The following is a 14,250-nucleotide window of genomic DNA, read 5'->3' on the forward strand; positions in this document are numbered from 1 at the left end:
TCAACTCATTCATCTAATTTACCTTTACCCAATAAACCCTCCAGATCACTAAAGTTTTCTGTTAATTTGTGACATCATTTTCTTATTATGGAGCTGAGTTGATGTGTGGACCAGCATTACTGATGATCTAAAGTCAGCTGAGAGTGGTAATATTTCTAAAAGCAAATCAAAAATGTAACTTTTTAGCCTGGAACTTATGCCTCAATACTTCCTCAATACTTATGTTCTAATTATGTCCACATTTCCTTTATTATTTTATTGATTTCAACTGCCTATATCTGAGTTTATATACGTCTCTCCTGTTTCCTCATTACAAATATGATTGCCATTTCATTTCCTCAGTTCTGCATTATATCTGACATTCCGTTCTACTTGTAATGCAATTTCCTTTAGTTCGTTCCGCATTTTCCGGTGAGATTATTGACTATCATTTTCTAAAACAGAAGATGTGATACGACCATCGGAGTGACCTCAAACAACACTGACACGCAATCTACCCCTCACCATCACCATGGTTGCCATGCCCCACCTAGAATCTGCATGCTTCACTGGACACTACCCTCAAACTGTATCAGCAAACCCCTCCCAACATCACTTCACGCACACATTCACTGATTTTAAACCCGTCGGCTCACTCCACTCCATCGAGGATCAAACAGTCTTTTAGAGCAGACAGAGGGAGAAAGCTTTCCAATCCATTAACTGGTACATTCTAGTTGGCCAGCTTTCATATAAAGAAGCAGGACTGTCATGGTAACTGGAAAAAACACACACAAAAAAAAAACCTAAAGTCCAATCTCTAACTCTCTGTTTCAGCCCTCTGATATTTGATCTGGTATTTGTGCAACAAACGTAACCAAATGGCCTGGAGCACCAGGTGTCCACCGCTGACATGTCTGAAACAACTTCAGCGGTTTTCAACACGACACCCACTCTCTGCCGATAATGAACCAACAGTTAGTGCTGTCTACACTCAAAGCATACACAAAGAAACTGTTGTTTATATCAGAGAAAGTGAACAAAGATTTCAGCATGTTTGGCTGCAGTTCCACCATGAAAGCTAAATTTGTATTCTATCATATGTGCCTGTTTCAAAGAGACGCTCTCATTGTTACTCCTCTTTGCACCTTTCCCTCCATCATCTTGGCATGCATCATACTATGCAGGCTGCAATGATTGACTGGACGTTATGTTTTAGAGTCAAGTCAAGTCAAGTTTATTTATATAGCGCTTTTCAGCAACAAGGCACTCAAAGAGGTAGTTACATATATGCATAATGTATGCCTGCATGGTTTAAACAAAAATACATAACTTTAAACAGACAACTCACTGGCTGACTCCTTGAATCCTTTGGCAGAGTGGACAATCACATGCAGGAAGCCATATAGGCCGGGGGTCTCTTCATCTGGAAGACAAGCACACAGAGCTGTTGGCAAGACTTCACATATGTTAGTGCAGCACACTGTAGTGAAAAGTTAGAAGAAGCCGTTGTTTTACATAAAGACATTGACACTCCGGACACTCCGGTAAAGATGTTTAAAAATGATAATATAAACTCAGCCCTTACTACATCAACCTTAACTCTCACTGAACAATTTAGGGACAGTAGGGGAATAAATTCCCATGTTAGGTAATAATTGTTATTAACAAAATCACCAGAGGCACAATCATTGGTTCCCCCAACAATCTCTTCAAAATAAATGTAAAAATCACTCAAGAGTCCCATTTCTTTTATCCTTTAGGCTTGATGAAGGCCCATATATCTCCCGTCACCACACACGATGAGGAGGAATCAGGCATCTACTGTGGCTGAATGGTAACAAATGTGTAGGTGTCAAAGGCTCACTGTTAGGGAAGTGCAGCAAAGGGTGGCTTTTGAGGTCACCAAGTTGCCACAACAACTATGGGAAATAATCTATAAGCAATCTTGTTGTTGGGAAAAGATGCCAGAAAATGTGTTTTCTGTCCATCACAAACAAAAAAGGTATTTGTTAAACTCTACTAGGATTTTAACTGGAGCCCTGGGCTTTGGCCACCAAAGACACTCTCTCTTGAGGCCCTGGAAACATTGTTACAATGTAGGCAATTGTGAGCGCTTTGTGAAAATCAGGAAATTTTAAATAAAAATCTAGTGGCCTGTGCCACAAAAACTGAAGTGGGTGTGACGTCTTTCAAGAGGATGATAGGGCCAAATAAACCTAGAAATGGCCCCAGACATACTTTTATTTATAGCCATTGCAGCTCCATGAACAAGACCCCATAAAAAGCATATATACTTTTGTTACATACTTTTGGTCGATGCATTTAAAACCTGAAAACAGTGGGAATTCTTGGCATTCATGTAACTAATGAAAAAGGGTGGGAAAACAATTTTTCAGCATTGAAGCTGCCACTTAAAACTTGGAGACAATCGCATATGCATACAAAGGCATAAAAAATGCAAACAATGTCTTCACTATTTAAAGATCAGAGTGACAACAAACATTTATACCAAACTATTTGTGTTCATACTGGTATAAGACCACACAAGGTCACCCAGCTGAGCTGAATGCTGTGTGGAATGTCAGACAGAACCCCCTCTAAACGTCTCACCACTGGACATGTGAAGACGATACGATCTTGCTCTAGTTGAAGCCTGTGAAGCTCGGCTGTTTCCTGGTAAATAAACTACGACAGGACTATAGTGAGGTCCAGCGTAGGTGGCGGAGGGGAGAACAGACAGCGTTGGGGGTTAAATATGTGTGTGTGTACTTTCTATATGCAACTGGGAAGTTTCAAAGGGAGATGGTTCATGAAGTTCAGCTCCAGGGTGGCCTATGTGCTGCTTTTCCACTGAAACCGAGGTCTTTATGGATTTAATATAATAGCAGGTAAATAATGCGTGATATAAAACAAGAGAGATGCCGCTGAAAGCATTGGAGCAACTGCTGTTCTACCAGCCAGTACCTGCTCCTCCTTACATCCCATGTCACTCAGGTGGGTGCATTTATGTTTGCTTTCTGACAAGGAATCAGTAAACGCAACATTTGAGCCTTCTTTAAAAACACAGGGGACCACATCTCAGAGGGAAAGAGGAGCATCAACAAACTGGGAAAATTACAGAACCAGAAAGACTGCAAACACACACACATAAAAGCACTTTCAAAATGGAAACACCTTTAGTAGAAACTACACGACTATACTGATTAACTGTTGATTCGTTTTTCGGAACGATAGACAAGAAAAAAGACAAGCTTTTTTTTACAGTAATGCATATGGACAGGATGCAGAGCTAATAGATATATAAATTTGTTGAACTTTTTTAACATTTTGTCACATTACAGCCACAAGCTGTGATGTATTTTAATTGGGACTTTAGTGATGCAGCAACATAAAGTAGAGCATAATTCAGATGTGGAAGGAAGAGGATACATTTAGAGTATTGAACAATAAAGCAGGCAAGATGTCCATGCTAACTCTGTGGGAGCTGCAGAGATCCACAGCTCAGGTAGGAGAGGAGGGGTGGATGAACTACGAGTCATCCCACAAATCTGTTCTTCATGAAAACACAAAGAAAGCAACCGTAGAATGACAGCTGTAGAGACAACACAAAATATGGAGGATGTTGCTCTGGTCAGATGAAACCAAAACAGCAACTTTTGGTTCACAAACAAAACATTTTTTGTGCAGGAACATTAACACTGCGTATCACCCTTAACACACAATCCCTACAGTAAACCAGGGTGGGTTTATTTTTTGTAGAAAGTCGGTCAAAGATGATGAAAGAAGATTGTTGGAGCTAAGAACAGGGCATTCATAAAAGAAAACACAGGCTGCAAAACACTAGAGGCTGAGGTAGGTTCACCTTTTAGCAGGACAATGATGGTAAACATGCAAACCAGAGCCACAGTGGATTAGCTTACTCAAATCACATCTGTGTTGTTAGAACGGCCCAATCAAAATCCAATGGGGGTTTGGCTCATAACTCCTGCTGGTAAAGGGATACCAAAACACCTGTAGCTGTAATTGCTGCAAAAGGTGGTTGGTTCTACAAAGAGTTGACCCAAGGTCAAGGTGAAATGCATGCGAAATGTTTATGCCAATACTTTAAGCTTATACAGTTATGCTTGAATTCATGCTGGTCTGGTATATAGAAGTCCAATAAAACACATTAAAGTTAGTGGCTGTAACGTGACAAATGTAAAAACTCCAAGAATGTACTGAAACCTATCTGCCAGCCATGAGGATTTCATGTGCGTTCAGAGTGCATGTGAGAACCTCTTGGCATCTAAGGGGGATCAGAGCGGGTCGGCCAGATGGCTTTAATGTCACCCCCCAGTCTGTGGGAGGAGCTGCAGCACAGAGAACTGAAGCAAAAATAAACAAAGGAGCTGGGGGCTTAACGCCAACACACAGCGTGGCAGTGACCGCTATGAGCTCGATGAGAAACATATTGTATCCCAGATTCATCTTCTAACGGGCCCCTGCTTTCATTCTTTGGCTTTTTTTGTGCAGAGGAAAAAAGTAACAGCTTTGTGTGAATTTAAACTAAGAGCAGAAAATAGATGAAAGATGAATGGGACACAAGCTTATAAAAGAGAGCCTTTGTGTGAGTGTGTCGTACCATCTTTGTTACTGGTGACGGGAATGTTGTGGACAGTTCGGAGTTTGAAACAGGAGCTGGTCAGGACCTGGAGCTCCACTGAACTTAACACACAAGCCTGAAGATCTGCATGAAAAAACAGCAAACTGGGTAAATGTTGACATAGTAAAGTTTTAAAAAGCTATAGCTTTAAAAGCTATTTGAAAATGTTATCATTATTAATAAATGTATTAAATTGAAGCCAGACTTACCTTTCTTCTGGAGCTTCTGGATGCTTTCTCTCCACTCTGACCTCTCATAATCAGAGGAGAGGAGAAAAAGATAGCTCTGCAACCACAGAGACATAATGCTTTTAATCGATAAATAACATGCTGTTTTCACCAGAATATTTTTAAAGCACCAATAATAATAAAAACAATTATGAAAAAACAATAATAATGGGTTTTGAAAAATGTATTTTTAGGGATTCTAGCTCTAATGGTCACAAATGAGTCAGAAAGGATTACCGCTCCCTCTAGTGGTAGGACTTGAGCACTGCAGATGTCAACAATTTGGCCATTTAATTCCATTCAAAAATACTTTATTCATCCAAAGGGAAATTAAATGTTGTTGTAGCTCATATTATGCAGGTTTCTACAAAGAGATTTTGTAGATGCTGATGGCTGTGGGCAGGAAGGATCTCCTGTAGTGGTCTGTATTACAGCAGATCTGAAGAAGCCTCTGACTGAACACACTGTTGTTGTAGGACAGTCTCATGAAGAGGATGCTGAGGGTTCTCCGTAATAAATACCTTTCCGTGTTTGTTGTGGATGCGGAAGGGGATTGTGGGTGAATGCAGGAGTAGCCATGACTCCTGCTCATTCATCTTCTTCCTGAGACGCTCCACACGGCTCTGACCCTTTGGAGCTTTCTGCACAAACACAGAAACACATAGGTAGTACCCAGAGAAGACTGTGTGTGGTTTCGTATCTGAAACAGATTTGATTGGATTGGAAAACAGGTTTGGTATAGGAAGAAGAAAGGACTTCTACCTTTGGCAAAACTCTCATCACATCACAGGTTTTTAGATTGAGCATGACTTAGACAGAAGAACTTCAGCTCCATTTTCTTTTTACTCTAATGTATTTGATCATAAATCTAATAAGTTGTGGATTTTTCAATATTTAAATAACGAAAGAACAAAGATGTAAATAAATTGGGAACATGAGCCCTTAGATAGGGGTGAATAAAAAGAACGGGAAAAAAACATTTCACTTGCAGATTCTTTTGTAGAATATGTTGACTTCCACATGTTCACTATTACAATTCATCAAGATATTTATGTGGTGCTCTATGTCAGTTTTTATATAAACTACGTTCATCTTTAAAAGCAATGAGAAAGATGGTGCTTCGTATGTTGGTTACCACATACACAGTCAATGTCTTAGCCATTATCGATTAAACTTCCATCACAGGCCTTCCCAGGTGATGTGTCAAATTGTACATCTTTGGGTCAAGTTTTTCAAACCATAATGAGAGTTTGGATCAGGGCCTGAAAATAATCTACAGTATCACTTTTATTTTTTGTCTTCAAGCTAAGCAATAAAGCTGAAGAAGCTCACTGTCACAAATCTCCATGAAAGGCCTTAAAACCATGCTGCTTCCCAGAGAACCATTAAGGAACCTTAGAGCATACATGAAGAGGCCTAACAAACATTCCTTTGCCCTCCAGAAGTGTAACATCTTTTATACTCTGAGATGCTTTGTACATTATTGGATCTCCACATATAGCTTCTCCGCTCAAGGATGATATGACATACTCTGAAAATACATATAAAGAAGGTTGATATCCAATGGCAACAGCTATTCATTCACTTAATAAAGTGATTGCAACAAACATTTGTTGGAGGTAACAATCTTGTGGCATTTTAACAATATTTTACTGCAATCAGAGAATCAGAGTTAAAACTAATGGGCAAATTCATGTGTGCAAACCTGTGTTCACTGTGTTTAGTTTTGTATTAATTCTGAAACTAGATGGAAAGGCAAGCCTGTTCGTAAAATGGTCCTGCTGAGCCAATACGGTCTCTCGGCACTGACGCAGTTTGCCTACATTTAAATCGAGCATTATGCAGACTTATAGAGCAAAGCACACCTATATTTATGTAAATTACAGCACGAGCAAATGGCTTTTGATTCTCAAAGAACAGAACTGTTTGCCTTACAAGTTACAAGGAAAAAACACCATCTGCTGAAAGCTGGTGGCAATTTTTGTGCTGGAGAAAAACAGGAGTGCCACAGAAAGTAGCATCTGAATCAATGGCTTTGTTTCCAAATTAATCAAAATTAGCGGCACGTATCATTCCACTGTTGTTTGCAATCTGCAGCATCAATTATAGATTTAAAAACCCAATACTGGTCTTATTTATACACTCAGATTATGTTCTAAATGTTTTGAGAAATGCCTCATCAGGACGGGACCTGGAGTTCTCTGTTAGCTGAAAAAACAAGAAAAAAAGTAAAATACTTGTTTCCATTTGATTACTTCAATGCATATGCTGTGTTTGTAGCTGAATATAGGACAACTGCAACGTGATGCAAAAATAGGTGCAAATATGCAATGCAAAATGCAGATATAAACCAAATGGCATGTGTAAGTTGCAAAACAGATTGCACTGCTTTGTTGATTTCCCGCTTATATTTTCAAGAACTCTCTGTCAATATCAGTGTGTCCAGTTCATATTCAGCATGGAGCTGGTTAATTAAGGTCTTGATAGTTTTTTATGGAAAGACTGGAGGAGTTGTAAAAAGTAAGCTCTATGCCATTAGAGTATTTCCTAACCGCAAGGGGTCTTGGTAGCACTGAAAGAAAATTAAACAAATACTCTCAGCCATCACCAGGGAGCTGTGAGTCAGAAACTCCTAGACAACAATCAGATGAGTCTCTCCCTCCACTGGCCTCTTGTGACTGTAAATATCAGCAGTGGTCACTCAGTGTGCCCCGGGTGGGTGAGCCAAACGCTGTGAGAGGGCAATAACATGAACTCTCTGCTCTTGATGACTGTGATACAACTCAGCCTGGATGACCCAGTGTACTACTGAAAGAGCTTGAAACTGTCAAGAGTTATAATATTTCACATTTCAGCTCTTTTTAGCAACTGATTTATTTTTTAGCACTAACACATTTTAACAAGACACACCAACACGATGGCACATTTTGGACATGAACAATACATGTTGAGATATTTGGCTTTGATCCACAGGGTCAAGTTTGAAGAAAACCAAAAAGAGCACCACATACCAGTTATCAAGCCATGTGGTGCATTTCCACAACAGAAACCAAGTAAGTTTCCTGGGACAATTTCCTTTACCTCTGTGTTACTACCAGGCACTACTTCTTATATCTACTTAAACTATTAGTAGAAGATTGTGATGGGAGGGTACTTAACACTTCTTCATTTCTTTCACTGTTTGTTAGCAAACTAAACATTTAATCCTAGACACTCGTTTTATCAGAAAAACAGTACAATATAACAAAATTCCTCCCGACTATGAAGGGATTTTAATTCAGTTTCAGAGTATAACCGCTGTGAAATAATCCCGAGAGAAAGCTCTAGAAAACTGCGCTGTAATAACAACCAGAGCTCACGCTCCTTTTCAGCTTTAAACATTAGGAGGTATGCATCTGCAAAATCCATTCAAAGTTACACCTTTCCGTAAAGTTTGGAGTGACTGTATTCAAGTTATAAATTGTAACTGCTGTGATTGTCGTTGCTTAAAGTTTTCCTGCTAAAACTCCAGAGTTTGTTTTTGTGACAAGAGTTTCTCTTTCCCCACACAAACTCAACACAACGGTAAGTTTTACTATGCATTCAAAGCAGCAACCTCCCTGAAGTAGGAATGACCTTCTTGGTCTCAGCAGACATAATTTACATAAACAGAACTCTTTCTACCGCACAGTGGGGATGTATACAAACAATATCCAGCATACAATACAAAGTTCTGGAAATTAAGCTCTGGGAGAAAAACATAAAAAGTTTGCATGGATAGGATGTACCTTAGTCAACCAGGAACTCTTCTATAAAACCAAGAATGACCAATTTGGATCATACAAGAACAAAAGATCCCAAGCAGGGCAGCAAGGCCAAAACAGAAAAGGAGCAAAGTGTTGTAATGACCAAGTCAGATCTCAACCTGACTATGACTCTGTATTATATATAGATGTCCCTGGCATTTTAGCTCAGCCCTGCCAGGACAAACATAAGGGTGGGTGACAAAAGCCAAGATAAAAATAAAGATACAGCCGTTCCAGTAAGAAGTCACTTACATAAACACATTTCCTTGTTTGCGCTAATTGTTCTTTAACCAAATAGATTCATCTGAGGATTAGATATGAGGAGCACTGGAAAGTCCCACTCAGAGATGAAAACATTGAAAGGCTAACTTGATATAAAGAGAAGACTTTTTCCCTTTCTCTAAGAACTTCAATGGGCTCCCAGTCCAGGACTCTTGCGCCAACAATTATTCAAACATTAAAGATGTTTCGGTCTAATCTGAGAGCTAAATTAAACGAATAATCTTAACTTTTCTAAGATTAAGAGCTAAATAGAGTTTGGGTCCCAATGTCATGAGGTGGAAAAAAACTAAGCTTACCTTTTCTTTCTGTATCTCATTCTTCAAAACTGAGATCTTGATCTTCATCTCTTCGATCTCATGCTCAGGTAGGACTTGAATGCTCGGACAGGAGTCTGACTCATCCAGGGTTTGAAAAGTTAAATCTGCCAGAGGGATGTACCACTTGCATTCATACTGCTGGTGGCGACTGCAGAGACACACAGAATAGGTAGAAGTGGCAAGGAAGGAGAAGATGACAAATGAGTTAAAGTCAAACAAGGAATCCTAATGTACACATCACTACTAAAGCTGATATAAACCTAAGACTGCCTTGCATATCCATCCAAGATCATTAAATGCAGCAACTGGATGAATAAGAGTACCATCTTTTAAAGGCCTACCGTTAATATTCCCTAATTTGCCATTTAGAAGCGTGCCTGTATGAAGTGGGTTAACGCAACTTGAACGCAGCAGAATAATGGATTGTCCTCATTCTATTGGTGTCACAAATCTATATTCATAAAAATGATGTATGTGGAGTGTTAGCTCCATTAGACGAGGGGCTGGGGAGAGTAATATTCTTTGTCATTAATGAGCATTAAATGATCATTTCTGAATGCAAGATTCATTACAGTGTGTTAGTTGCTCAGACAGCTAATCTTAACAGCTAATGAAGAGTCCATACTGAAAGATCTTATGGTATTACTGACATAGCAACACACGATATTCCACGTAGTCTTCATTATTTCAAACAAATATTTTAAAGAGCTGTGGGTAAAACATTTATTGATCAACATATGACCTCTCTTTTTAACAAGCTGCCACAGTTCAGTGAGGTTTGTGATCATTCCTTTCTGTACGGCTCTCCCACAACAACATCTCAGTCAGGTTGAAGTCTGTAAACCTTCCTTTATCAGTCTTTTTCTCCTCCACTTCGGTCTCGTTTGGTTAAAGGATGTGGCTGCACTAGTCTTGGAATTTGTTATTATGCAACGTTGTTAACTTAAACTACTGCCATGTTCCTTGTAGATGGATATTGTCCACTTGTACTGAGTCTTTTTTATGTGAATCCATTAACCTTAAGAAACCTAAAGTCTGTAGCGTCGGAGATGGGTCGTCTTTATGTTTTAAAATTCTGAGCATTTGTATGAACGTTTCCCAGACTAATAGACAGCAACAACTGTTGATGTCTTTCCACCTTAGCATTGGGTCTGAATGCCTCAGAGCATCAAAGTACTAAAATTTCTCAGATCAGTTTTACAGAAACTCCTAACTTTTTTCACTTAGATGTTTAAGAAAGAATAACACAGTGTGGTTTATCGAGTGTTGTTCATCTTAAGTTGTACGTAACTAACCTGCTAATGGCCAGAAAATTAAGTTTTTCATCATGACATTACTTTAAAAATGTAGCAAAGTATCATAACGTTTTACCGTTTGTTTCCCTGTTTCTGCTTTACTGTTTTCTCTATGCTCTAAATTATAGTTGCTTTTTTTCCACAATTATCTAACAGTACGGATGCATTTTTTCATTAAAATGTTTTTAAAACACAAATAAGGTTATGATCCTCATATAGTAGAGAAGAACATGGGGAGTACTTTCTTTTGATACTTAAAAAGTTTTTCCTGGTAACATAACTCTTAGAAAAGGAAAGTTAATTTAGGGTAATACAGACTGATGACATCATCATACATTTATTGTACTTAGAAGAGAATTAAAATAACTGCAACTTTAACTGTTCCACTTTTGACTAAATACAAGAAAATGTTTATTTTATACTTTTCTTCCTTTATTTTAAAAGCATTTTGACTGATCCGTAACACCATTAATCAGTTTGGTCAAACCTATTTTTTATACATTTCCACCTTCTCAACATTTCACAGAACAGGAACCAAAGTAGCCCTGGGAATAAGGTAATAATATCTTTATTACCAGACACGCCAAGCAGAGTATTAATACAAAAAAAAAAATATGTAGAATATAGGCATCATCATGAATATGAATTATAACCCAATGACATAACCGAGATGATCTTGGACTTGAGCAGGATTTCTAGATGACTGCTCTGCTCTGGGTGTCACCTGGAGGAGGCTTGCTGAGATAACAGCACAGGCCATAATTGTTGACTTCCAGGTCTGGTAGTTATGGCAACACTCTAATGCTCCTTTTCCACTGGCCTGATTTAGCACGGGTCCACTCCACTTTGCCCACTATTTGCGAGCATTTCCATTACTGTTTTTTCTGTACCGGTACCTTCTTTTTTGGTCCTTGCTCCTGAGCAGGTCCGACCGGAGCTGAGTCGGGACTACATGTGACGTAAACAGACTGCTGTTTACTGATTGGCCGTGGGACCAGGAGAAATGAAAAGGTTTTTGCTAAGGTAGCACAGAGAAAAGTTAATAAAACTCAAGAGTGGCTACAATAGTATTAAGGACCACAATGGCCAGAACAGGTCATACTGAAATATAATGTTACTAATAATTTTTACAAATCATAAACCATGCCTGAAGGCTGAAAGAAAAGAAAAAGGACACCTTAGCTTTCTGAATAACATACAGGTGGGTCACTGTATTAAATAATACCCTAAAGCAGCTGATCACACATAAAATTAGCTGTTCAGATGCAAAACCATTTTCCCCAAAACGCACTAAAGAATACCACCATGAAACAGCTTGCTTGGCTTGTCAATTTATTGGCGATCCTTAAATGAACCACCGCCTGCAGAGAGCAGCTGCCTGTAATCAGACTGCCTGCATCAGCTCAAACGGGAGGAAGAATCTACGGAGTGCAAATATCTGATATCCAACCTAAAACTAATTTCACCAGAAATCAGTGGTTTTGCTATTTATAGTCCTTGTCCGCGTTATCGCCATGGCTGTGACAAAAACGTCCTCATAAAGCCCAAAATTGTAACTTCTTCAGACAAACATTGGAGCTTCACCATCCAGACAGCAGCGTCTCTCCACACCCCCTAAAAATCAGAACCCCTGAGCCTTATTTTATAAGTTCTGGCTGGGCTGTGGTCCAGATAATTATCCCAGTGGATCATTTTATACATGAAAAAACATTTAAGACATTCTTGCATTAACAATAATACAAAGATAATTTGTATTTTGTTTATTTGTGTTATCATTTCACACAGATTGCTTTGATGTGACGATGTCACACAGTAATGTTAAAAGCAGCACAGCGCTCTACACTCATGGCTGGAGGCGGGGCTTCAGGTGCTTTTATTTTGTAGATCCTTAAGTGTCCATGTTATGATGTTAATCCTTGCATATGATTGTCTACTTTACTGTATTGTGCACCGTAAAGAGTTACACAGCTTTTTTTTTACCTCCTCGCATCTCAGTGTAATGAATGAATAAGAGAACCTTCAATTTGTGAATTAATTGACGATTAAGTGCTTTAACTTTGCACATTTTAAAGTCTGTAATGTAGACATCACCCTTACTTCTACCTGGAAGTAGCTCAGAGGAATGAGCGGGACCTCCAACCTCAAAGACATGGACTTCATCTCTGTTTCCTAAACGTATTACTCCTTTCACATTGTTTTATTAGTTTTTGAGTAATACCTATCTCATTTATCAAAAATAAACTGCTAGGTTAAATGATCATTTAGATCTAACTCTGTCAGGAGTATACATAAAACATCACTTGTCAGAGCTGCAATCTGTAGGTCACTGACTGGTTTACTTTCACCCCTGGCTTCATCAGATAGTTGAGACTCAGGTTCTTGAGTCTTTGGGGAGTAAGTCTCAGTGAAGTTCAAGTCTGAGACTTGAGTCTTTTTTTCAGCAGTTCCAGTAGGAGCCTGGATCACAGTTTTTCATTCTGACCGATGACAGAACCTGATCCAGAACACGATGCACTCACCCCACAGCTGTCTTCTTCATCTTGGCACAGAGAAGCAGATCAGTGAAGAGGAAGACATGTCGAAGCTTCCTGGAGCTTTCTGACACCTCCACCAGAAAGCCATCCTTCACCAGCTGACGGGCCTGGAAAAACACCAGAGGGAAATTCCTACTGAGGTAATGAACTAGCATGCACAGAGTGGTACAACATCAGCTTCACTTCAAAGATAGCATCATCTGAATATACATAGCTCCTTTTGTGTATAAGGTCTGTGGTTGAAAAAGTGGTTTTGAAATAATATAAAAAAACAGTCCCACCCACCTCTCCTTTAGGTGTAGTGACGGCGGTTCTGCGAGGATCAATCTCCTCATTGATGGAGGAGAGGAAGTTCTGAGAAATCCGCAGGGCTTCTTGCAGGAGGGAGAAGTCTGGGTGGTCCTTGGGTGTGTGCTTCAGCAGGTCCTGTGCAAATAAAGTAACAAATCAAACAATCTAAAGTTGTATTTAAGAATAATCTCTACTTTACTGGGATTAGTTTTTCATTTTCTATCAAAAAAAGGATTATTTAACAAAGTGATCTCTCAAAATCTCAGTGTCACGCTTTTATTGAAGCAGCTTTGATCGCATTGATGAACCCTACAGCTGACAGAAGAGCCTTGAACAGCCTTCGCTCCATAATGAAACCAGCCAATTGTCTTTGCTTGGTTAGCAGATATGAGAAGAGCATGAACTGAAAGCCCTTCAAATCTAAAGGGCTTGTTGCTTCTCTGCCAGTTTTATGCAAACATATGCATGCGAAGCGCTCCCCTAATGAGACACATACAGGCATGCATGCTTACATGACTGACAGTTTTGACATTTTACAGGTCAGGAACATGCCAGTGTGTGCAACACAATGCCAAGCTGGGAAGACATCAGCAATGAGCAGTTTGGAAAGGGTTATAAGGTCATTTCCAAACATATGACATCTATCATTTTACAGTGGGGCTGCACGGTGGTGCAGTTGGTAGCACTGTTGCCTTGCAGCAAGCCGAAAATGAGGCCATCTGTCCAACAGCCAAATATGGGCCATTAACAAGACTATGATCCCAAACATAGCAGAGAATCTACAACAGAAAGACTCAAGTCGCTGCAACAGTTCAGTCAGAATCCAGACCTTAGCTTGATTGAACTTGATTGATAATTGCTACAGAGGGACCTCAACAGAGCTGTGTAGACACAA

The 14,250-nt window shown here is 39.4% G+C and overlaps 1 protein-coding gene across 2 annotated transcripts in view; it reads right to left on the reverse strand.

Annotated features, from left to right (window-relative positions):
* Positions 1-14,250, reverse strand: part of abr (ABR activator of RhoGEF and GTPase) — a 161,685-nt gene that overhangs the window by 57,287 nt on the left and 90,148 nt on the right. For both annotated transcript variants that reach the window (XR_007040244.1, XM_047378805.1), the window contains exons 8-14: positions 13,350-13,490; positions 13,050-13,171; positions 9,215-9,383; positions 5,373-5,492; positions 4,834-4,909; positions 4,604-4,708; positions 1,331-1,405 (exon numbers count right to left, since the gene is read on the reverse strand). Coding sequence is in view for 1 of the 2 variants with exons in the window: in XM_047378805.1 (XP_047234761.1) it covers positions 1,331-1,405; positions 4,604-4,708; positions 4,834-4,909; positions 5,373-5,492; positions 9,215-9,383; positions 13,050-13,171; positions 13,350-13,490 (808 nt within the window). In the remaining variant the exon portion in view is untranslated. The remainder of the gene's footprint in view (positions 1-1,330; positions 1,406-4,603; positions 4,709-4,833; positions 4,910-5,372; positions 5,493-9,214; positions 9,384-13,049; positions 13,172-13,349; positions 13,491-14,250) is intronic.

Source organism: Girardinichthys multiradiatus, chromosome 11, assembly GCF_021462225.1.
Source record: "Girardinichthys multiradiatus isolate DD_20200921_A chromosome 11, DD_fGirMul_XY1, whole genome shotgun sequence".
NCBI lineage: Eukaryota > Metazoa > Chordata > Actinopteri > Cyprinodontiformes > Goodeidae > Girardinichthys > Girardinichthys multiradiatus.